This window comes from Lepus europaeus, chromosome 4 (assembly GCF_033115175.1).
Source record: "Lepus europaeus isolate LE1 chromosome 4, mLepTim1.pri, whole genome shotgun sequence".
Lineage (NCBI taxonomy): Eukaryota > Metazoa > Chordata > Mammalia > Lagomorpha > Leporidae > Lepus > Lepus europaeus.
The window spans coordinates 42,867,814-42,893,880 of NC_084830.1; the positions used below are offsets into that span (position 1 = coordinate 42,867,814).

Sequence of the window (26,067 nt, forward strand, 5' to 3'; positions counted from 1 at the left end):
ACCTGGCTCTTGGCAGAACTGACAGAGTCGACAGCTTCTTGCCCAGTTCCCTGGCTCCTCATATCGAAAACAGGTGCCATTTGGGGGTGGACTGGCCTTGTGGGTCTTCTTGATGACATATCATTGTGTAAAGCAGCCATTAATTGGCCTGCCACCTATCCCTACATTGCTCCTGCTGCCTCGCTCCTCTTCCTCCTGGTCTCTGTTAAAGTAGAACACAGAGGAAGCCTTCAGGAATGTCAGCCAAGGGGCACTCAATTCTGTCCCTAATCTTGGTGGCCTGAGCTAGGAATTTGTGGTCACAGGCATGACAATATTCTTCCTGTGAAACAAGACAATGCCCATGAGGAAAGCTATGTCCTTTTATGTAAGACAAAACATTAAGACCACCTTATCCAAAGTGTCTTGTATGAGGTCTAAAGATCAAACATCCTGATGGAGAGTCCTACAGAACAGAATGAGTTTTCCATCTTGAAGAGAATAGAGAAATGAGGGGACAAGTCAGGCTTCCCAGCTTGCTTAATATCAAGTGAAAACTTAGTAGCAATTTTAACTGTCAAATAACCTACGAAACATTTACCAAAAGGTCCAATGCCTTCTATGTTTTTAAGAGTACATGTAGTTGGAAATATTTCTTGATTATCTAACACAAGTGTAAGCCAATTAAAACAGAGCTCTTACTAAATTTTCCCATGTACACAGACAGTGTGTACACATGTATAATACATTACAGGAGAGAGCAACAAAACAGTCTCAGTGATTAGCAAAGAGATTTTGGCTGCCACTACATAAGGCAGGGGGCAAGATAGAAGAAGGCGAAGCATGGAACATTCTTTGGAGTGAAGTTGCTCAGGACTTACCACTATTCTGGGGTTTTTCTTCGCTAGCCCCGCCAAATATATTACTGGAGACGGCTGGAATGGATGTTTCATCTTCATGCGAGCTGTGGCTCCATTATGTTAGGTTTTAGGAGTTTAGTGTTTGTGGAATTAGAGGAGGTGGCTGGTTAAAGAAGACTTTATTTTAGGGAAGACAGAATGGGGGTTAGGGGAGAGAGGGCGGAGCTGGGGTGGGGATGTCGAAGTCAGGCTTCATTGCGTTTGAACAGCAGGCGGAGTCTTTCTGGCTGCTTGTTGGGGAGCTGCAGAGCACCGCATGGACCCTGATAAGGTGGGCCCCAGGGAGATGTGAGAAAGGCTCCTGGGGGGAGGGCTTTCAGAGCAATAAACATTCTGTTGCTTTTACACTATATTTCGGTGCCCAAGAGGAGAGAGTGGCGGGGGGCTGGGGGGTCAGGAAGAGGAGAGAGGCAGTTTCGGCTGCCAGTGAGGAGGAGTGGGGGAGCCAGACAGGCTCTGCTCCTGAGGCGGCAGCACCCCTGAGGGAAGAGCAAGAGTGGAAGATGAGACAGTCAAGGGTTCGAGAGGAGGCTCCAAGTCTATCTCCTGCTCAAGGGCTTGGAATGAGGAAAGTCAACCTCAGAGGAGGACAAGGGCTGGGATGTGGGGGACCTCTGATAATTTGCTGCTTTTCTGTGTAGAGTTATTAAAATCGTAAGAGAAGTTTGAGATGAAAATGCCAAATTAGTATCATTGTCCAATTTATATCAAGGCCAAATTTTAGTGCGGAGATGGATTCATCACCTCCACTTTATCTCCCCCTTCAGGCCCAGCTTGCTGAGTCTTTTAAGAGGCAGGCCAGAGGGGAGTCAAAATTTGGAACTCGGGCCGGCGCCGCGGCTCACTAGGCTAATCCTCCACCTGCAGCGCCGGCACACCGGGTTCTAGTCCCAGTCGGGGCGCCGGATTCTGTCCCGGTTGCCCCTCTTCCAGGCCAGCTCTCTGCTGTGGCCAGGGAGTGCAGTGGAGGATGGATCAAGTCCTTGGGCCCTGCACCCGCATGGGAGACCAGGAGAAGCACCTGGCTCCTGGCTTCGGATCAGTGCAATGCGCCGGCCGCAGCGCGCCGGCTGCAGCGGCCATTGGAGGGTGAACCAACGGCAAAGGAAGACCTTTCTCTCTGTCTCTCTCTCTCTACTGTCCACTCTGCCTATCAAAAAAATAAAATAAAATAAAAGTAAAAAAGTTGGAACTCATAGATTAAGCAAAATAGGGTCTGAAGGAAGAGGGTCCTTTTACAGGGCGTTCCCCGAGAGAGAATCACCCCAACAGAGAACCCAAGTTCTGAGTCCTCTAAGAGGAGTGAGAAGGAATCCCCACAGTTAGACCAGCGTCCCAGTTCTAAGCTGTGATGGATGAGCATTTCCCCAGGTCAAGGGAAACCCCAGGCCCTAGGAGGGGGGATGAACCGGTCATGAGCATTGTCCCAGTGCACTTGAGGTGACGGAGACCTCTCTTACCAATCCAGTGGGTTGAGAATTGGGTCCGACGTGGGCATGGAGCGATGAGATCTGGAAAAGGCTCTGGCTGTGGATTTGTTGGGAAATGAGAAATGCAAGTGGGAGTGAGAACATGTTCTGGAGAGGTGTCTCAGCCATCTGGGTCAGAAGGGAAAACCAAGGTTGTAGGAAAGAGAAGGCGAGGGACGCGCAGAGAGGGTCAAAAGGGGAAGGAGTTCAGAAAGGGGGAAAAGTTCGGAGGAAGGGTGTGTGTGGGGGGCCACAGCTCTTACCCAGAGACCAGGTCCTCTGCTCCCCTCCTCGCACAGGGCACCACAATGTAAGGAAAAAAGGGGGCACAGATCAGGGAGGAGACAGGGTGTGAACTCGCAGCCAGACCGAATTTAGTCAGGGAAAATAAACCCACAGAGGTTGACAGCGGCCGTCAGGCTCATAGACTGAACACGGGGCAGAGGCAGCAGTCTTAACCACTAAGGCGAATGCCCACCTTCAGAGAGTCCTTTTGAAAAGTGTTCAGCCTGGGAATTCAGACCTTTTGAATGGGGACTGGATTTCTGCGGCAGACCTAATACGTGTGCATGAATACACACATGCTGATTGCCGGTAGAGCTAGTGGGAGCAACCATTATTTGACACATTTTCCAAAGCTGTGTTTAAGAACTAGCTTTTTATTTATTTATTTGAAAGACAGAGTTACAGAGAGAGAAGGCAAGACAGATCTTCCATTTGCTGGTTCACTCCCCAGATGGCCACAATGGCCAGGGCTGGCCCAGGTGCTTCATCTGGGTCTCCCACATGGGTGCAGGGTCCTTGGGCCATCTGCTACTGCTTTCCCAGACACATTAGCAGGGAGCTGGATGTGAAGTGGAGCAGCTGGGACTTGAACCTGCACCCATATGGGATGCCAGTGTCATAGGCAGAAGTTTAACATGGTATACTACAGTGCTGGCCTCAGCATACAGTGATTTTAAAGTATATTTATCTATATCGCTGAACTTTGAAAGGATATCCAACTGACTAATACAGGCCAGACCAAATAAGCTAGAGCATTAGAACTGAATTATTTGCTTTAGTACTGTTAAAATCAGGAGATAATAAAATATTTTTAAAATTAAGTTGCTAGGTTTTTTTCTTTCTAGCAGTAATTGAAGAAAATGCTTGTGCATACTACTTAGATTATGGTTCAGTAAATTTTGTTTTCATTTTTAAAATTATTTATTTATTTATTTATTTTTGACAGGCAGAGTGGACAGTGAGAGAGAGAGAGAGAGAGAGAGACAGAGAGAAAGGTCTTCCTTTTGCCGTTGGTTCACCCTCCAATGGCCGCCGCAGCTGGCGCGCTGCGGCCGGCGCACCGTGCTGATCCGATGGCAGGAGCCAGGTGCTTCTCCTGGTCTCCCATGGGGTGCAGGGCCCAAGCACTTGGGCCATCCTCCACTGCACTCCCTGGCCACAGCAGAGAGCTGGCCTGGAAGAGGGGCAACCGGGACAGAATCCGGTGCCCTGACCGGGACTAGAACCCGGTGTGCCAGCGCCACAAGGCGGAGGATTAGCCTATTGAACCACGGTGCCGGCCTTGTTTTCATTTTTAAAATTTTTTAATGTATTTATTTATTTGGAAGAGTTACAGAGAAAGGTAGAGGCAGAGAGAGAGAGAGGTCTTATATCTACTGGTTGATTCGAAGCCAGGAGCCAAGAGCTTCTTCCAGGTCTCTCACATGGGTACAGGGGCCCAAGGAGTTGGGCCATCTTCCACTGCTTTCCCAAGCACATTAGCAGGTAGCTGAATCAGAAGTGGAGCAGCTGGGACTCAAACTGGCACCCATATGGGATGCCAGTGCTGCAGGCCAGGGCTTTAACCCGCTGCATCACAGCACCAGCCCCAGTGAATATTTTGTTATGTTGAAATATTTTACATAACATATACATCAGTGTATTGTAGAGTAGATTTTTTTTTTAAAGTAAACTAAAAAGTTGTCATGCAAGTTTCCAATATTACCTGTACTCAAAATCAGTAATATATTTTGGGGCAAGCTTCCTGGCTGTTTTTCAAAGGAAGACTAGATTTGTTTTCATTTTGCAGAAACAGAGATTCTGGAGATGTCCCAAAGACACTCCGGCCAAGCCACCGCTGGAGCAGGAAATGAGGTGGACTCTCCCACAGACAGCTTCAGGCACTCCAGCTTCAGAGACTTGTCTTCTACATCTTCATTTCGAGATAGCAGCTACAAGGAGTCCTTCAAACCTTGCCACTTCGATGACACAGATGAAGAATTTGGGAGGAAGAAGGAGAAAGGCCCAACATTAATCCATGAGCACCCTGCACCTTCAGGCTGGGGCTTAGCCCATCCATCAGAGACTCCCGCTCAAAGAAAGAGATGTATCTTCCCTGCGAAGGAAGGGAGTGAGTCCCCAGAACTGTGTGAAACTCCCAAAGTCAGCAGGAAAAAATGTCTGTTGCCCAGACGGTTGCATGTATCCTTCCCTCCCCTACAGGGGGAGTTGGAGTCACAAAGTCATTCTCTAGAGAGTGGCATCAGCCAAATTCCCCACTTAGAAGACCCTGTTCCAGGCAGTGTTTCTGGTCTTCCAAGGCAGAGCAAGCATAGCCCCCTGGCGATCACTAGCACTTTAAAGACAGAGGAAGTGACGTCCAACAGTCAGAACCTGAGACTAGCTTTTTCTCACCAAAAGACTTCCACAGTCGATGATGCCAAAGATGACTACAGCCTGTTTGAAGTGGACTGCCTATCGCCCATCCAGGGAAATCATTTTAAAGACTCTATTTCCTACGACTTCAGCGACAGCAGTTTAAGTGTGGATGAAAATACTTGTCCTGAGCTGCTGGGCTCCTCCGGCAGCGGAGGCACCTGTGGGACAGATGAGGACATATTTGTGACGCCAATAAGTCATCTTGTGGCCGGCATTAAATTCCACGCACGTGGCACCCTCTCCCCTTCAACGGAGGTGAGAGGGGACATTTCAACACCCGAAGACAGCGGCTTTAACTCGCTTAGCTTGGATAAGTCAGAAGATTCCCTCTCTGACCAGGAGGGTTCTTTCCAGGAACTACTTCAGAAGCACAGAGGAACTCTCAAAGCAGGGGACACCGTTCGAAAGTCACGACGCCTTGGCAGGTTAAGGAGACTGTCCACCCTCCGGGAGCAAGGCTCGCAGTCGGAGACGGAGGAGGAAGGGCAGGGCGTGGGCTCCAGCTCTGAAAGAGCAGCGGCCGGGTCAGACCTCCCCGAGAGTCAGCCGTGCAGCGACCAGAGTGGGGAACTGTCATCAAGCTTCACGGTTTTATCCAAGACGCCAGCCTTGCAACTAGTGCACGAGCTCTTTATGAGAAGCAAAAGGAAAAGATTCCAGCAGAACGGTGCCCATGAATTCTTAGAAGAAAGGGATGGGGGTAAAATAGCTGTTCTGAAGTGCGTTCTTGCAGGACTGATTGGCAAGAAAATGGGTATAGAAAAGCTGGACATCTTAACAGAGTTAAAATATAGAAATTTAAAGCATATTCTTGCTATGGTTTTAGATTCCTTGACTGCAGAGAGCCTATGCAGGTAAGAGAAGTTATTAAAAAAAAAACACCTTTTATCTTTTTTTTTGGGGGGGGGGAGGGGTTGATGAGAGAGAGAGAGAGAGAGAGAGGTCTTCTATCTGCTGGTTCACTCCCTAAATCGCCACAATGGCTGGGGCTTGTCCAAGTCATAGCCAGGAGCCTAGAAGTCCATCCAGGTCACTCACAGGGTGGGAGGGGCCCAGGTACTTGGTTCATCGTTTGCTGCTTTCCCAGGTGCATTAGCAGGGAGCTGGACGGGACAGAGCTGCTGGGACCAGGACCGGTGCTCCAATATGGGATACCTATGTTACAGGCAGCAGCTTAGCTCACTGCACCACAATGCCAGTCCCTTTTATCATTTTTTTAAGTTGTAGAGTTTTTTTTTTCTGTGATTTGACTGATTATCTTGGTGTATTGTTTGTTTATTCTGCTATTTCTACCTTTGGTTGTCTTAACACGAGGTGAAAGGCAGTTTCACTGAACTTTCTAATGGAGCTTGCTAGTGTGATTTTTTTTTTTTTCTGTTTAAAAGCACCAATATAATTTTTCCTGGATAAAGATCTTAATCACTGCCATCTGGGAATAGATTGCCTAAAAGTTGAACTTTATTTTTTTTTAATATTTTATTTATTTATTTAAGAGGTAGAGTCACAGACAGAGGGAGAGAGAGAGAGAGAGAGAGAAAGCTCTTCCATCCGCTGGTTCACTCCCCAAATGGCCATAATGGCTAGGGCTGGGCTGATCCAAAGCCTGGAACCAGGAGTTTCTTCTGGGTCTCCCATGTGAGTGCAGGGGTCCAAGCACTTGGGCCACCTTCCACTGATTTCCCAGGCTATGCAGAGAGCTGGATCTGAAGAGGAGCAGCCAGGACAGGAACTGGTGCCCATATGGGAAGCCGGCGCTGCAGGCAGACGCTTAGTCTACTATGCCACAGCACCGGTCCTAAAAGTTGAACTTTACATTTCCAAGATGGCAAGCTTTACTCCACAGAAATTGTTTAATGATTTATTTAATAGTCCACATCTATTGTCAGCTGCAAATTGTATTAAGGTTATGAAACTTGGCCAGAAATAATGAAAAACATTGTGGTGACTGAGAAATGGCAACATACAAAGGTTAGCACTTAATTATTCAATCAACATTCTAGAGCCCAGGAACAATGGTTAGCTTTCATTTGAGGGTTTGGCCAGAGACCAAGGGAATATGCATGAGTATTATTTCGTTTTGATTGCTAACATGGCAGGGGAAGTTAATTACTTTGGGGAATTTCAAGAAACCGGACACTGAAGAATTTTTATTCACAGATAGTTCAGTAGATTGAATGCTGCTACATAATTAAAGAGAAACTGAAGACATTTAGGAGCAGAGGGTGGGCTGTTGTTAAAAAGACTCAATTGTGATTGTTCATGCTGGAAATTTGGAGGAGCTGCAAGACTACCAGGAGACAAGACCCCTGAGAATGTCATGGCCAGGAAGGAGCAAAGTCACATGGGACAAGATTTCTGCAATGTGATGGTTGGGGGGAGAACATGCGAGGAGTTAGTGAACCTCTTTCGTGCCAGGTGTACGTCAAGAGTTAGTTCACAGTCTTTGTTCTTATGGCCACTGCTTCCGCTAAAATCTTTTCTTCTTTCATCTCCCCACACCCACCCCACATTTAGTAACTGGGGGATGTTGTACAGAATTGTAGAATTTTATAACTGGAAGCTTTCTAAAATTTCTGGTCCAATCACTGTGTTTTACAGGTGAAGAAACTAAGATTCAGAGAGGTTAAGTGACCTGCCAGCAGCCTCTCAAGAGGATAGGAGTAGATCTAGGGCTACAATTGAGCTTTTTTTTTTTTTTTTTAAAGGTTTTATTTATTTATTTGAAAGAGTTGCACAGAGAGAGGAGAGGCAGAGAGAGAGAGAGAGTGAGGTCTTCCATCCGCTGGTTCTCTCCCCAATTGGCTGCAATGGCCTGAACTGCGCCAATCCGAAGCCAGGAGCCAGGAGCTTCTTCTGGGTCTCCCACGCGGGTGCAGGGGCCCAAGGACTTGGGCCATCTTCTACTGCTTTCCCAGGCCACAGCAGAGAGCTGGATTGGAAGTGGAGCAGCTGGGTCTCCTTCCGGCACCCATATGGGATGCCAGCGCTTCAGGCCATGGTGTTAACCCACTGTGCGCTGGCCCCGAGCTCTCTGATTTCTAATCCAGGATTTTCCCACAAGCTCCTATTTATGGTGTAAATTTTGGAATAGATTGTTGGGAATGTATTTGGTGTAACCCAAGTAGGATAATAGGTTAGTGCACCCATATGTTTATGCTTTTTAAAAATGATCAAATGATAAATCTTCTGAAGACTACAATTGAGATATAGGAATGCTATTTTTATAAGCTTTAGTATTTATATACAGACTGGTTAAAATTAAAAATGTGGGGGCTGGTGCTGTAGCATAGAGGGTAAAGCTGTTGCCTGCAATGCTGGCATCCCATATGGGTACCAGTTTGAGTCCCAGCTGCTCCACTTCCAATTCAGCTCCCTGCTATGGCCTAGGAAAGCAGTAGAAGATGGCTCAAGTCCTTGGGCCCTTGCATCTGTGTGGGAGACCTGGAGGAGGCTCCTGGTTCCTGGCTTCAGATTGGTGCAGCCATCTGGGGAGTGAACCAGCGGATGGACGATCTCTCTCTCCCTCTCTCCTTCTCTCCTTCTCTCCCTCTCTCCCTCTCTCCCTCTCTCTCTGCCTCCCTGCCTCCCTGCCTCCCTGCCTCTACCTCTCTGTAACACTGCCTTTCAAATAAATAAATCATAAAAATAAATTAAAAATTAAAAATGTGGGTGCTCACTTATGTGAGCAGTTGGGATTCAGTCATATTCCAACCCTCTAGACATAGAGTACCCAGAATGCTGGCAGTGCTGTTGGTCGTATGAGGGATGATGGTCAGTTGAAATAGCTAGGGAGAATATTGAGTAGAATCAATGCTATAGTGGATTTCTTTCTCATGAATTGTTGACTTTCTGCCCACTCCTTTCCTTCTCTCTCTGACATAAAGCACACAAGCATCAGCCGTAAGAGAGGCAGTGGCAACAGAAGTGGCCTTCACTGGGAGAGCTTTGGTGTTGACAACTCAATGGTCACCGCCGTAACTGGTCCCTCTGCTTTTCAGTCTTTTCCTGCCTTTATTCCTTTGGAGGAATTTGTTAGTGTGTTTAAAAAGGCTAGATAGCTGTTGAAGGATTACTTTTTTTCCTATGCAATTAATATGGTAGACATTATTGATAAATAAGCGATCACTGGATAAAAATTGTGGTTTTTCTTTAGTTGCTTCTTTCTCATACAGTTTGAATAATAGAAACTTTGTGGTGCTCTTCTTAACAGTACTTGTTCATTTATTTTAAAAATATTTATTTTTAAAAGGCAGAATGACACACAGAGAGAGAGAGTTTCCATCTGCTGGTTCGCTCTCCAAATGGCTGCAATAGCCAGGGCTGTGCCAGGCTGAAGCCAGGAGCCCAGATGCCAGCTGGGTCTCCCGTATGGGTGTCTGGAACCCAAGCACTTGTTCCATCATCTGCTGCCTCCCAGGCACATTAGCAGGAAACAGGCAAATGGGGCTCACCCAGGCACTCCAACATGGGATGTGGGCCTCCCAAGCAGTGGTGTAGGCTGCTGTTAACGCCCAGCCCTCGTAATAGTATTTATTTGGCAATTAGGTCTCCCATTGAAGAATAAATTTTGCTTATATTTATTTGATCAACATTGCAGATATTTGTTAAATACAAAAAAGGAATAGGAGCATTGTTTTTAAAAATCTCTACAAGGGCCAGAGCCATGACGTAGCGAGTAAAGCTGCTGCCTGCAGTGCCAGCATTCCATATGGGCGCTGGTTCGAGTCCCAGCTACTCCACTTTCAGTCCAGCTCCCTGCTAATGCACATGGGAAAGCAGCAGAGAATGGCCTAAGACCTTGGGCCCTTACACTCACATGAGAGGCCCGGATGAAGCTTCTGGCTCCTGGCTTTGACCTGGCCCAGCCCTGGCCACTGTGGCCATTTGGAGAGTGAATCAGCAGATGGGAGACTTTCTCTCTCCTCTCTCTCTCTCTCTGCCTCTGCCTTTCTCTGCAACTCTTTCATATAAATAAATCAATCTTGTAAAAAAAATCTTCTCCACAGATGATAATTGCTGCATTTTGCATTCTAGATTTTTCATCTTAGTGTCACATTTGAAGTTAAATCCTCTTTATCAGTCTTCCATTGGACTCATATTGGGTCTAAATGACCATTTATAAAGTAATCACCTACCAATGCCATGCTGAAATATGAATTTTTGGGGCCAGTATTGTAGTGCGGCTGGTTAAGCCACTGCCTGCAACAAGGACATTCCATATGGGCAGCTGGTTCAAGTCTTGACTTCCACTTCTGATCCAGCTCCCTGCTAATATGTCTGGGAAAGCAGTAAAGATGGCCCAAGTATTTGGGCCCCTGCACCCACATGGGAGACCCTGATGAAGTTCCTGGATCCTGCCTTCAGCCTGGCCCAGTCCAGCCATTGAGGCCATTGGGGATGAAACAGCAGGTGAAAGATCTCTTTCTCTCTGGCTCTCCCTTTTTTTCCCTGTAACTCTGCCTTTTAAATAAATTAATTAAATAGTTAATAGCAATTCTTTTCATCTGGCGAGTCAGCATGAAGCAACAATGTTGATTAAGTCATATTTTAGGCAAAATTTAAGTTTACTGTCTAGCCCCTACTGCCTAAACTTTAAAAAAATTTTCTTATTAATTACCATACACAAAAATGCTATTTATTTGAAATATATACAATATAAGGACTGATCCTTTTGTTTTAGTGTTTGGAAAGTCAGCAGAAATTGGCGTGAAATTATTGTTCAAGATAAAAAAGCATACTGGAGGAGGAAATTTTATATCACACAACTGAAAACAGGTTCTGAGGTAATGTATGTAATACTTCTTTGGAATGGATTTGTGTAAATATCTCATCATTCCACATTGCTGGGCAACCTAATTTGGTTTTTCCTGTTATCTTTTAACCTTTTATATTGAGCAAACATTCATTCACAAACTCTTGTTCTAAATTCCATTTCCACCTAGTCTAAAAAGTAGAATGGACTACCTAGTGCCTGGAAGATCTTGGCTGGGTTTTATTGCTGTTTAAGTTTATACACTCTTGGCAGCCTCTGGATACCAATGACATGTTGAGTCCTATGCATAATTGGATACTTGTATACCTGTTAAAAGTATTTATTTATTTGAGAGGTAGAGAGACAGAGAGAGAGAGACCTCTCACCCACTGGTTCACTTTGCAAAGTGTAATGGGAGCCAGGCGCTCAATTCAGGTCTCTCCCATGTGGGTGGGATGCAAGTCCATGAGCTACCACCTGCTATGTCCCAGGGAGTGCATTAATCGGAAGCTAGAATTGGAAGAGGAGCCGAAACTTGAACCCAGGCACTCCAATACGAGATGTGGGCATCCCAAGTGGCCTCTTATCTGCTAGGACAAACGCCTATGCTGGCGTTCTCATCCCGGACTTTTGAGTGGATTCCACATGTGGGTAACTGAGCCAGTTTGTCAGACTGCAATGCATACATTTCTGATGTGATCCCTGCTCCCTGCTCTCCTGGAGCTCATATCCAGGGAGTGACACACGTAGACAGGTGACGACAATACAGGCATGGTCGGGGGAAGCCCAGCATTCTATCGGACATTTCAAAGGAGTGTTGCACTGGGACTTGGGCATCAGAAGAAGTGCGGCTCAGCTGGGACCCAAGCGATGAGTTGCAGTTAGCCAGGCGAAGAAGACAGGGAAGAGTGCTTCAGCCGAGGGAACAGCACACGCGCAGGCCTGGAGGTGAGTGAGCACAGCAGGTTACTACCTGCGGAGCATTGGGAACTTGTGCCCCGAGGGAGCAGCTTTGTGTCACAGGCACCTCATGATCCTGGTGCCCCCAATTTGATGGTAGATTCCACCTTTTGTAGGCACCAGTTTGCTGATTTCACTACCTTATTCTTGTTGTAGTAAAAAGCACTTAATGACAGTGGAAGTACATGTCTAATGTGACTAAATACAACAGTGCAGGTGACACAGGGCACAAACCAAAGTGACCACCTGGAAACAGGCAGATGGGCTTCTCAGGACAATGGAATGTTAGGGGTGGCCGTTATTACAATGCCAAGTTTCCTCTTTACTTTGAAGAAAAGACTTGCCTTCTCACCGCGATGTTGCTCAGGACAACTGACTGCGAGCGCCAGTCTACGCACTGCTGCAGCAGTGGGCTCCGGGAGCTTCTGGCAATGTAGATGATATATTAACCACCTTGTTAACACAGCGTTCCAGAGCGCTGCCCTACGTGCTAGGGACAGAGTTTAAAAACATTTTTAAGCAAGCACTTGTTAATATTTAAACTCTCTTAGCTCCATACACTTCTTAATGCTCCAAGGAAGAAACATGTGGGTATATTGGCAACCCCTCAGGCAATTCTAGATAAACTGTCCCATCCTCATATCCTAGCCATGACTTAAAAAAACTCAACTTCTTAAAGGATTATACTTTTTCCCTATTTTAACTTATTATTATTATTATGGCTTGCTTTTTAAAACATTTTTCAGAGTAATACAAAAACATGGCTTAAAAAAATCAAATTGGATTGTGAGGCTTCTAACACAAGCCATTCTCTCCCCCTGTCTCTTCCTATTCTCGGTCCAACAAGGCAATTGCTTTCACCTTTTCGATGGTTGTTTCTTTCCTAATATTTATCTCCATGTTGGTAAATAACATGCTTTTACAGCTATTTTTTTTCTACAGGGGAATTATATTAGTCGTCCAACTTCTCCCTACCACTACTGCTGCTCCTGCTGCCTCCCCAGCCCCATCTCTGTCTCCAGGCTCCTATCTCCTGACTATATACTTACAGCATCTGGGAAGGCCGGCGATTAGCTGCTGACATCGTTAAGACTGTGGCAATCCTCCTGGCTTTTCCGTGACGGAAACATGCTGTCTACTCTGCTTACATTTTCCTTCCTGGCTAACCTCCCTCCTCTTCCCCCGGAGACAAGGATAACTGCCCAAGTTTTTCTCTTGTTTTGCTTAGTGTTTCCTCTGCACCGATCCCCGACTCATCTCCTATTCCCCACCGGAATGGAAAGCCTCCTCTGTGTGAGTGTAAACAGACCACGCGTCCTACCTGTTCCTCCCTAGCCTCAGAGACATTCTTCCGGGGCCCTTTGCCCTGCTATTCTGACAGACTGGCTGCTTGCCACCCGAACTGGCCCCAGGTATCACTAACCAAAGCAGAGAGCTGTGAAACCAAGTGGTCTGATGATTTTCCTCACATCTACATATGTCACTGAAAGCTTCTTGAGTGAACTCATGCCCAGCTGTATTTTAATTTCGGAGGCCCACTATTTGCCTAGTATACTTAGGCACATATTTAAAAACTGCTAATTGTGTAATTTTCATGGCTGGCTAACCTCATTTCTTATATGAGGGTACTTCAAAAATTCATGGAAAATGGAATTAGAAGATACAATTAGGAGGCAGGTGTTTGGAATGGTGGTTAAGTCACTACTTAAGACACATCTACATCCCAAATCCAGGTGCCTGGTTCAAGTCCTAGCTCCTGTACTACTGGTCTGGTTTTTTGCTGATGCACTCCATTGGAAGCAGCAGATGTTGTCTCAAGTACTTGGGTCCCTGTCATCCATATGAGAGACCTGGATTGAGGTCTGGGCTCCCGGCTTTGGCCTGGCCTACCCCTAGCTGTTGTGGCCATTTAGGGAGTAAATGAGTAAACAGAAGATCTCTCTCTGTTGCTCAAACAAACAAAAAAAAAAAAAAAAAGGAAAGATAAGTTCAGGGTTGGGCATTAGGCCTAGTAGTTAATATACATGCCCCAGTCCCCTGTTAAAAAGCTTGAGTTCAGTTCCTGACTCCAGCCTCCTGCTAATTCAGTCCCTGGGAGGTACAGTGATGGCTCAGATAATTGGGTTCCTGCACCCATGTGGGGGATCTGGATTGAGTTTCTGATTCTCAGCTCCGGCCGTAAGACAACTGGGTAGTGAACCAGCGGATGGGTGCTCTGTCTGTCTCTCAACTTGCTAACTGTACAAATAGAATCATTTAAAGATTGAAACAAAAATTTTTTTTAAAAAAAGTTTGTTTTGGAGCAAAAACATTTGAAATCCTTGCCTAATGTTTTCATAATGTGCAATATATGAAATTTTTGAAGAACCTTCATGTGCATGGATTTCAAAATTTTGTACCTAAATTTATCTTTTAATTCAATTTCCTACAAACCTTTTGCAGTACCCTCATACTTATGCTGCTGTAATTTCCTATGTCTTAGCTCTCCCCACAGTCAGGAGCACTTGTGGCAAAAGGAGACTCTCAAGGGAGAGTAAGCACAACTGTAGGTAGACATGCGAGGAAATTGACCCATAGTGCATTTTTTCCTGATAATTATTTAAGAAGGTCAATTTGTTTTGAAAAAGTCTTTCTTTTCCTCCATTACCAACCTTAAGAGAATAGAAGGCTAAAAGGTTATTCTATTGAAAAATTATATATATATATTTTTTAAAGATTTATTTATTTGAGAAGTAGAGTTACAGAGAGAGAGAAGGAGAGACAGAGAGAAAGTCTTCCATTCACTGGTTCACTCCCCAGATGTCCTCAATGGCCATAGCTAGACTGATCATGAGCCAGGAACTTCTTCCAGGTCTCCCATGTGGGTGCAGAAGCACTTGGACCTTCTTCTACTGCTTTCCCAGGCCATAGCAGAGAACTGGATTGGAAGAGGAGCAGCCGGGACAGGAATTGGTGCCCATATGGAATGCTTGTGATGCAGGCCACAGCACCAGCCCTTTATCTTTTTAATTATGTAAATATTTCCTGCTTTATTAAGGTATAATTGACAAAAATTGGATATACTTAAGGTGTTGTTATGATAAACATGTAAATTGTGAGATCATTATCCAGTCAAGATAATTAACATATTTCTTTTTTTAAAAAATGTGTGTTTATTTACTTATTTGAAAGGCAGAGAGAGGGAGGGAGGTGAGGGAGGTAGAGGGAGAGGGAGAGAGAGGGAGAGGGATTCCATCCATTAGTTTGCTCCTTAAAATGACTGCAACACCCAGGGCTGGGCCAGGCCAAAGTCAGGAGCCAGGAACTCCATCATCTGCTGCCTTCCCAAGCACATGAGCAGGAAGCTGATGGCAAGCAGAGCAGCTGGGACTGGAACAGGCACTGGGATACAGGATGCTGCTGTCACAAGCAGCGGCCTGACCTGCTGTACCACAGTGCCAGCTCCTAATAAGCACATTTCTTGACTGAATATTAGTAATGTATGAATGTAGGACAGGTGAGAGGTTTTTTTTTTTTTTTCTTTTTCCTTTTCAAATAGCAAAGCTGTTCAAGTGAATTAACACCAGGTTGTTTGCAAAAATAAGCCCAAGACATTGGGTTTCACCATCTAAGCAATGCCCTAGTTCTTCTGACATGTCCATAAGGTGAGAAACCTTCAAAGAATTCCATGATAGCCTGCAGTAAAGACTCCCCTCTTCTTAGACCCTGCTTTAAAACAGGGATTACAGACTGCTCTGTGGGCTAAATCCTGTCCATTGCCTGTGGGTTTTTAAAATAACACACTTCTGTTTTGAATTGACACGTGGCAGTTGTGCCTATTCATCAGGCACGTTGTGACAGTTCAGTACATGTGTATGCCCCTGGGATGGTTATTGTGTTTCTGTGTGTGTTAGGCGCACTCACCATCTCCTACCAGCTGTGCTGAAGTACTTTCTTCATTGTTGTCAACCATGGTTATCCTACTGTGCTTTCTAGAACACTGGACGTTACTCCTCCCCTCCAGCTGTGCCCCTGCATCTGTTAACCATCCTTTCTCCATCCCTGGTCCTCCACACACTCCCCAGACCCTGGGAACCACTGCTCTGTGCTCCGCTTCTGTAAGGTTAACTCCTTAGCTTCCACGTGTAAGTGACATCATGCAGGAATTGTCCTTCTATACCTGACTTGCTTAATGTCCTCCAGTTCTATCCAGGTTGCTACAGACGACAAAATGCCATTCTTTTTCATGACTGAATAGTATTCCACTGTGTGTATGTATATATACACCTATTTTTTTTATCCATTCATGTGTCAATGGTACCTAGGTTGGTGCCCTTTCTTGCCTAATTTGAATAGTGCAGCAGTAAACAGGCAAGCACAGAAATCTTTTTGATATCATCCATGTTTTTAAAGTAAATTTTATTGGAACACATCCTCACTCCTTATTTTATGTTTTGTCTATAGCTGTTTTCTCTCTAACTGCAAAAGTTGAATAATGTAGCTATATGGCTTGAAAAATCCAGAACTCTTACCATGTGGCCCTTTTTGGGAAAAGTTTGCTGAACCAAGCCTGGAAATAAATGGAGAAATACTGATCATGCAAACATAAAGCTAGAATTTATAGTTTTCATTTTTTAATTTTTATATTTCTTAGACTTTTTCATGCTCGGTGAGAAAATATTTTTGGCTTTGTTTTTCTAAAAAGGAATAGTCAAAAGAGAAAATTCTGGTGATATAACATCGTTTCCACTTCAGTCTATGTGCACTGCAAAGCCATTCTGGAATGTTTTTGATGTTACGGTGTTGACTCTCGGCTTCTATCACAGGGGGCTGTGTTAAATGTGGAGGATGCTGCCACGCGGGCTCATCTTTTAAATCGCTCAGCTTTAAGATCAGTGCAAGCACAGGCTAGGACTCCCGGTTCTCAGAAAGAACAAGTTCCAACATTATCTCCTTGGGGAGAAGTCTTGACACCCATAGCAAGCTCTTCCGTTGTTCACTCCAGTAGTAAGCAGGAGGAATATGTTAAGGTGAGTATTTGTCCTAAGTTATCAGAAGTAAACATTGACAGAAATAAAGTGACTCTACCTGTGAGCCCGGAGGATTTAGTGTGTGTGCTTTTACTGCAGGTTGCCAAAACACTTTTTATTGACGAAGCATTAAAACCTTGCCCACGGTGCCAGTCCCCTGCTAAGTACCAGCCGTATAAGAAAAGGGGACTGTGTAGCCGCATGGCCTGTGGTTTTGACTTTTGTGTGTTGTGTCTGTGTGCTTATCATGGGTCTGAAGAATGTAGTAGAGGAACAACAAAGGCAAGAAATAGAAAAGACGCTGTCCCAGGAAGTGCCCAGAGTAAGCGGAATTTAAAACGCCTCTAAAGAGACTAAGTGGACAAGAAGCACTCCCCACGATGCATTTCTCACTTGAAATTATGACTATTTTAAACACATGCCAATCTTCCCATTAATAACAGATGATGATTTACTTCCTGTCTTGTATATATTCTAATCCATGTCATTGTATGTTTTAAATCGTTAAATTTTACAATTTTTTTATTTGACTATATCGTTTTTATTTATTTTAACATCTTGGTATTTTAAATAAAGACTTTCCAGTGTCGTCAAATGTATGTATTTCATTGTTTCATGTAACATGTTGAACTTGTGCATTTCATCATTATGTGCTGAAATGTGTTTCAATCATGAAAATGATATTCTAAATAACATTAAAAATTTTGAGACCTTAACCTTATGGATTTGGGAGATGAATACTTGACTGAGATTAAGCATAAATAGAATGAATTCATAAGTCCTGTTAAAATCACTCCATAATTTCAATCCTTCTCTTCACATATTTGGGTAGACTCCTGGTTAAGTAAAATTTACTTAACACTGAAAACTAAGACGACACAAAAGGTAAACTATGTGGCACATGTAGTTATTCCTAATGGGGGTCTTAGTTAATAAGAATAAGTCATACTTTCAAGTAAGTACTTCAAAAAATAAGTTATTTGTAGGAGACTCAGATGAAGTTCAGCTCTCCTGAGTTTTTCCATTATCTTTGCTTAATTTATAGCACAAAGCAGTATTATACATTTATAACAAAATTTTACTAAATATATCTAAAATTTAATCTTTAACATTATAGATTCACATAAATTTACTTATTGTGGATTTTTTTTACTTTTATTTTAGCTCAAAATAAATGTTTTAAAGGAAGGAAATACACACTATTATTTCTGAATGGAGGAGTGTTAAGATTTCAAAGGTTGCACTCAACATTCCACAAGGGGGCACCAAAGACTCATTTATGGTAGTTCTGGCTTTTCTTCAAAAAAGTAAATTTAGCTTGTATGTGTTTGACCTTGATGTGCTGCAACATCGCCAAAGAGGGGAAATGTTGCTTGACTTAATTTTTTAAGTGTATATGGGATAAAGTTTTGCTAATAGCTATTACTCAGTGCTAATGAAAATACTCCATCTGGCTTGCAAGCATGTACCGTTTTCCCAGATGCCTTCTCACAGAACGCCCTGCAGGCAGGCCCTGGTTGGTACTTGGGCAATCTGTGTTTACTTGGCGGTGGCCCTGCGCTCCTGGCTGCCTCCTCGCGGGCTGCAGAGCCAGGTCAGTTGAAGGAGCCTTGGATTCGTGGCAGATGGGTTATGAATGGAGTCATCCTCCCACCAATGATTTCCCCTGGGCAATGCCATTCCTGCAGAGAGGTGACGCTCTGTTGAAGTTCTAGGCACAGCCTCCTGAGATCACTGTAACTGCCTCCTAGCTGGTTTCTTTGCTTCTCACTTCTCCCCGTTTGAATGTTTCCTAGAGATCCATTGCCAGGCTCTTGGTACTACTATGCCGTTCTGACTGCAGTTGCTTCCAAAAAATATGGCGGGATTTAGGATCTCTTAATGGCCCTAGCAGTCTCTCTCACCACTCCCCTCTGTGTGCTTTGTTACAGCCAAACTATTCTCCTTGCTGTTTTCTAAACTCCACATGGGATTTCTCCCACTTCCTTCCTCTCTTGCCATATTAAAGTCCCACAAAATCTAGCTAATCTTGTTTGTTACCATGAATTATTTTCTGAACTCTCCAACAAGGCAAAATTTCCACCTTCTCTGGATCTTGTGTTTATTTATACCTTTCTTATAGTATCTCTGGCAAGCCTTGGTTTGCATTAAATTCGTATCTTCCACCACGAAGCAAACTCCTAAAGGCAGAACGGTTTTCTTTTTTCCTTTTTTTTTTTTTTTTAAAGATTTGTTTATTTGTTTGACAGGCAGAGTTATAGAGAGGCAAAGGCAGAGAGAGAGAAGTCTTCCATCCTATTGTTCATTCCCCAAAATGGCCACAATGGCCGGAGCTGAGCCTATCCGAAGCCAGGACCCAGGAGCTTTATCCGGGTCTCCCACGTGGGTGCAGGGGTCCAAGGACTTGGGTCATCTTCCTCTGCTTTCCCAGGCCATAGCAGAGAGCTGGATTGGAAGAGGAGCAGCCGGGATTCGAACGAGCGCCCATATGGAATGCTGGCCCTGAAGATGATGGCTTTACCTACTATGCCACGGTGCCGACCCCAGAACTGTTTTCTACTAGCTCCTGTAGCAGCACAGAGTCTTGGCACATGATATAATATGCACAATGTGCACAAATGGCTGAAATCATTATTGATTGTCCCCATGAAAACACCTTCTTTGCCAATCTCAGTTTTATTTCCTTTTTCAGCTGGTGGCATAGGGACTTTCAATTACCCTTATCTATTTTTCAAAGAGCTAATGTGTGGGGGTGCGGGGACACCCCGCAACACACACCCCACCCCAGCACTGTGGTGTAGAAAATTAAGCCACCACCTGCAGTGCCAGCATGCCATATGGATGCCAGTTTGAGTCCTGGCTGCTCTACTTCCAATGTAGCTCCCTGCTAATGCACCTGGGAAAGCAGCAGAAGATGGCCCAAGTCCTTGGGCTCCTGCCACCCATGTGGGAGACTTGGAAGAAGCTCCTGGCTTCAGCCTGGCTCAGCCCTTGCCATTGCAGCCATCTGGGGAGTGAACCAACAGATGGAAGCTCACTCTCTCTCCCTTTCCTTCTCTATGTATCTCTGCCTTTCAAATAAATGTTTTGTTTTGTTTTGTTTTGTTTTGTTTTGTTTTGTTTTTAAAAGCTAAAATGGGGGCATCACCCCACTCGTCTGCTCCCCTTTCCCTCCTCCACTCCTCCCTACCTCGGCCAATGCTGCTTCTCCCCATAATCACCTCTCTCTCTCTTTCCTCCTCAGCTGCTTCCCTGCTGCTTGCCCTTTGCGACTCTGCTCCCGGTCACAGGGGACATGCCCTCCCTCCCGCCTCTGGTGCAGGGCGGCAGCTGGAGGGAGCACCATTGCACGGTGTGGTCACAGCTTCATCAGAGCTTTTATGGTTTCCTTCCTGGCCAGCTCTGATGTTAGCCTAGGGCCTCAGCACTGAGCAAGTAGAAACCTTCCCTGTCATCTCTTCTAACCTTAGTCTGGGTTAAGTGCTCGCCTGAACGCTGGTGGACAGAGGGCTCCTAGGTCAGCTTTTTATGTGTCTTTGTTGAAAATGAGGAGGTGTCACGAGTAGCCTTTTCTTCCTCTTCTCTGCTGCCACAGAAATGTACACAGCTGCCTCTCTCCTGTATTGATAGAGAGTATGCTTCACGCTCACGTTCAAGTTACTTGGTAAGGGCTCCTGAATTATTTCCAGAAGGGTATAGGCATCCCAAGGGCTGTTCTTTCTTACCCGCTCTGAGGCTTCATAGTGTACTTAATCCTGCAGAGATGCTGTCAATGTCGACTGAAGGGCTGTGGAAACCCGCGACAGTGACCGTAATTAAGATACCCACTGTCACTCCTGGCCAGGCAGGGAACTATGTACCTGGTAAATCTCATCTCTTTATATCAAGAGCAACCCTACAAGGGTGGTGTCATTACTATCTGCATTTTTAAAAATTTGTCAGATAAGGAAACTAAGAGCATAGCCGGGCTTAAAAATATGTTTATTCCACATTAGTGAACTTAGAGCCAGGGTTAAATGTTGGCTGTTGGACCCCAACTATTCTGTCTTGGCTCTCTACTCAATACAGCCCTCATCTATATCAGCCCGACATTGCCACTGCAGCTTCCCACCTTGTTCGAGAATAAACCAAATTGCTGATTGTTTTGACCTCAGATAAGGAAAAAGGAAATTCATTGTATTGGGCTTTTTTCTTTTCTTTTTTTCTCTAATCACTGATAACTGATTAAAGAATTAAACATTGAGATCTTTTATTTTGACCCATCTAATGTTTCATAATTTTAATAATATATTCTTCATTTCTTCCTTAAATATGACTCATTTTTAAATTCTTTTAAAGACTTATTTATTTGAAAGGCAGAGTTAGAGAGAGAGGCAGAGAGAGATCTTCTGTCTTCTGGCTCATTCCCCAAATTGCCACAGTGGCCCATGCTGGTACAGACCAAAGCGAGGGTCTAGAACTCCTCTGGGTCTCCAAGTGGGTACAGGGACCCAAGTACTTGAGTCATCTTCCGCTGCTTTCCCAGGAGCATTGGTAGGAAGCTGGATCAGAAGCAGCAGCCAGGACTTGAATCTGCACTCATATGGGATGCCTGTTTGCAGGCAGTGGGTTAACCCACTGTGCCACAACACTGACCCCTGGTTCATTCATTTAACACATAGTGAATATTTACTGCAGGGTGTCAGGCTTTTTGTAGGTGCTGGGGTTGAGGGATGGACCTCACAGATCAAAAACATCCTCTGAGGCTCAAATTTCTTTCTCTTTCTTCCTTTTCCTTTCTTTTCTTACTTTCTCTCACCTAGAAGCCTTTTATATAAGATATACAAGCTTCACGTATTTCATATTACAGACTTAGGAACACAGTGATTCTTCCTACCCTACCCTCCCTCCCAACTGCACTTCCACCATTTTTTCTCCTCCCTCTCCTATTCTCATTCTTATTTTTTTATAAAGATCTGTTTTCAGTTAAGTTTATACTCATAAGATTAGTTGTGCAGTAAGTAAAGTGTTCAACAAATAGTATGAAGGAAAAAAGAAAAACACTGTTCCGCAACAGTTGAGACAAGGGCTTTTCAAAATCATTGCATCAAAAAGTATCAATTTCACTTCTATTGATTGCCTTTTAGGTACTCTATTAGTTACCACAGATTGGGGAGAACATAGTATTTGGTTTATTTCACTAAGTATAATGGTTTACAGTTGCATCCATTTTGTTGCAAATGACAGGATTTCATTTTTTAACCACTGTGTGATATTCCATAGTGTATATATATCTTAATTTCTGTGACCAGTGGGTTAACACCCTGGCCTGAAGTGCCAGCATTCCATATGGATGCCAGTTCAAGACCCAGCTGCTCCAATTCCAATCCAGCTCTCTGCTGTGGCCTGGGAAAGCAGAAGAAGGTGGCCCAAGTCCTTGGGCCCCTGCACCCACATGGGAGACCCAGAGGAAGCTCCTGGGTCCTGGTTTTGGATTGGCACAGCTCCAACCATTGCGGCCAATTGGGGAGTAAACCATCGGATAGAAGACCTCTCTCTCTCTCTCTCTCTCTCTCTCTGCCTCTCCTCTCTCTGTGTAACTGTGACTTTCAAATAAATAAATAAATCTTTTTTAAAAATGGCCTAATGAATATATTGAACAAATTACCTTCTTTTTAAAATATTGAAAGGCAGAGTTATACATGCATACATACACACACACACACACACAGAGGAAGGGGTGGGGGAGAGAGTTATGAACTGTTAGGAGATAGAAAAAATGCTTGTTCCCAGTTAAATGTAATAAGGATGTGGGTAGCTGTTATCTAAAATGGATAAGATACATAATTTAACAAAAAGGAGTGATAATGAATATCAAGAAGGGAATGGAAATAAACATATAAATTTGATGATGTGTGTTTCTAAATCTCCTTGCAACACATGCAGTTATAATCAGGATTGGAATGTGAAGGCTGGTATCAACCAACATTAGATGTTGAGTTACCATCCAGCTTCTAGGAAAAACACCATAATGCACCGTCTTGTCAGACAGAATTCTATGTGTAAAATTTCAAAAAAGTTTCAGTATTTGCAGATCAAGAAAACTCAAAGGAGAAAAAACAGGCTATTTATTCAGAGGTTGCCATAGCAAAGGAGTCAACCCCATTGCTTAGGTTTCACAGAGATTCGAAGACAGGCAAGTTGAGTGAAAGCTTTAAAGTGGTAGTGGGAGGGGCTAGGAGGGCTTCAGGTGCATTCTGAGTAGAGGGTGTTAGCATGGGAAGCCGGAGGTGGGTTAAAGTACCTACTGGGCTTCCTGTATGATTGGTTCAGGAACGGATTTGGCTTTCTCCAATCGCCCCTGGCTACATTTGGGAAGCAAGCAGCTACTGACCACACTGAACCTATTGTTGCCTAGCCTGTGGCTTGGCATCCATGGCTGGTTGCCTCAGAGGTTATGGGTCAGAGTCTTATTATTGTATGTGGCCTGGCCATTTTCTTATTGTATATTTAGACTTTCAGACATATATATCATTACTATAAAAATTGAACTCACACAATATGAGTTTCATCCTTTGGTACTATTCACGTTCATACTCAGAAAAGTATAAAATATGACTTCAGTTTGGACCCTACCACACAAAATCCATGGAAGAACTGGTATTTTTAAATCATGAAATGACAGATAAGATCCCTGAAAACATACTCTTGGTTGCCAGGAGATATGTATACAGACACATCCTAGCCAGTCTCTCTGGCAGTCCCTGGAAGATTCACTAAATCCCTACAACAGGCTACATAGCCCTAATGCCAATTAATCCTTGCAATTCATGAGGTCAGTCCTTTCTTGATGTTTTGGTGTGGGGCTCACATTTGGAACCATGTGGTTTTTGTCTATGTGTAGCAGCTTAACATGATGTCAATTCTGTATTATCCCACAATTACACTGGCTTCTCATTATATCAAATCTTCAGCTTTTTTTTTTTTTTTTTTTTCTGGGGAGACTGTTTCAGATGCTCTGCAGGCCTCCCTAAGCTGAATTCTAAGTGTTTAAAAAAGTCATTTGGTAAAGTCATCCCAAACAAACCCTTCAAATTTGCTATGTGTCCTTAATGAGAAGAGAATAAACAGACACTTAATTCTATTTATGTGGGTGTTTCCCATTAAATCCTTTGGTTGTAAACTATGAGGATACTCTGAAAAGTTTGTGGAAAATGTATTAAAAGATATTATACGAATTAAGCAGTAAAGTTCTTTTGGTGACAAAAATTTTGAAATCCATGAAAGAGTTTTTCATAGTATTCATTCTTCATTAATTTTTTGAAGATTATTTGTACAGATGGATTTCAAAAATGTTTTGCACCAAAATGAACTTATTCCATAAGTTGACTTTTCCATGAGATTTTAAAATTATCTTTGTATTTTAATTTCAACAATGATAGAGATGGGTTGTGGAAAAAGTTCTTTTTGGGAAAACTGCCTAGGTTTTATTATGGGAGCAGACAGAAACCAAATATAATTGATAAAAGTAAACAGAATCTAATCATCAGAGAGTTCAAATCCAAACCACAAAGAGACACTACTTCTTACCCCAAGGGATAGCTATAATGAAAAAGTCAGATGATAAAAAGTCAGATGGTAAGTGTTGGCCAGCATGCGGGGAAGTCAGAGCCCTGGCTCACTGCTGCTGGGAAGGTAAAGCAGTGGAGCTGATTTGGAAAACAATCTGTTTCTCAAAAAGGGTAAACATGGAGTTCCCATTTGACCCAGCAATTCTAATCCTACGTGGATACCTGCATTAGTTGTGTTTTCATTACTTTAGCTAAAATACCTGAGAGGAACTACATAGGAAGAAATAATGGTTTACTTCAGCTCATAGTTCTGGAGGTTCACAGTCCAAGATTGGGCGGCCTCATTGTGTTAGGCATCTGGTGAGGGTGGAGATGGTAGAGGAATAATCGCATGGTGAGTTAGGAAACACTGGGAGACAGGAAGCATGATTGTCCTCCATGTCCATGCATCTCGCTTGATAAAGCCATCATGATCTGGTCATGGGGCACCATCATAGCAACTTTTTTTTTTTTTTTAAGATTTTATTTATTTATTTGAGAGGTAGAATTACAGACAATAAGAGGGAGAGACAGAGAGAAAGGTCTTCCATCTGCTGGTTCACTGCCCAAATGGCTGTAATGGACAGAGGTGGGCCTATCTGAAGCAGAGAGCTGGATTGGAAGAGGAGCAGCCGGGACTAGAACTAGCACCCATATGGGATGCCAGCACCACAGGTGGAGAATTAACCTACAGTGCCACAACACCGGCCCCCACCATAGCAACTTAATCTAACCCAATTACTACCCAAAAGCTCCACTTCCAGATAACATGTTTGGATCAAGACTCCACCCCTAATCCATCAACCACTAACATCAACCTATTAACCATTAAAGCTCTACAAGAATTCAGGAAAACAAACCCTGTTCAAAGCATAACAATATCTAAGAGAAATGAAAACATACATGAACACAAAAACTTGTACACGAATGCTCATAAAAGTATTATAACATCCAAAAAATGGAAACCCAAATGTTCATTGATAAATAGACAAAATATGACAAAATATGGTGTAACCATGACAGTGAAATACTGAACAGTGGAATACTGAAATGTGTCATAATACAGATAAACCATAAAAACATGATGCTAAGTGAAAGAAGCCAAACACACGTGGTGTGATTCCATTCAGAAGAAATGACCAAACTAGGCAATAGGTAGATGAGTGGTTGCTTAGGAATAGATAGATAAGTGGTTGCTTAAGAAATGGGAGTGGTGACCTAAAGGGTTTGGGGCTCTCTGAGGAATGAAAATGCTCTAAACATGATGATAGTGACAGCTGCACAATTCTGAACATGTTAAGAAACATTGAGTTGTGCACTTTAAGTGGGTGAAATTGTATGATGTTTGAATTCTACCTCAATAAACTTATGACCGAAAAACATGACCAGAACGTTAGAACAGTTTATAGCCCAGGCCTTCGAGCTCGAGTTACTTCTTGATAACTTTCTGTTTTTAAATCTCGTGAGGTTGCTTTTTGGAGAAAACTACCACATGATATCCTGGTCCAAGAGCAAAGGTTTTGGAATCAGATGAACCCAGATCAACTCGTGGCTTCCAGACTTTCAAGTTGTGTGTACTGAGCAAATTTTCTCACCTCTTTAAGTCTCAGTTTCCTAAGTTACAAATTGAATAATATCAATCTCTTTGGGCTTTTATTAGAAGCCTACAGTGAACAGGTAACAAGT

The 26,067-nt window shown here is 43.7% G+C and overlaps 1 protein-coding gene across 1 annotated transcript in view; it reads left to right on the forward strand.

Annotated features, from left to right (window-relative positions):
* The window catches only part of FBXO43 (F-box protein 43), a 30,689-nt gene extending 13,419 nt beyond the window's left edge, over positions 1 to 17,270 (forward strand). The window contains exons 5-8 of the mRNA XM_062189864.1: positions 4,443 to 5,925; positions 10,752 to 10,854; positions 16,589 to 16,792; positions 16,892 to 17,270. Of these exons, the coding sequence (XP_062045848.1) occupies positions 4,443 to 5,925; positions 10,752 to 10,854; positions 16,589 to 16,792; positions 16,892 to 17,140 (2,039 nt within the window). The 3' untranslated portion in view covers positions 17,141 to 17,270. The remainder of the gene's footprint in view (positions 1 to 4,442; positions 5,926 to 10,751; positions 10,855 to 16,588; positions 16,793 to 16,891) is intronic.
* The last annotated feature ends 8,797 nt before the right edge of the window (positions 17,271 to 26,067 follow it).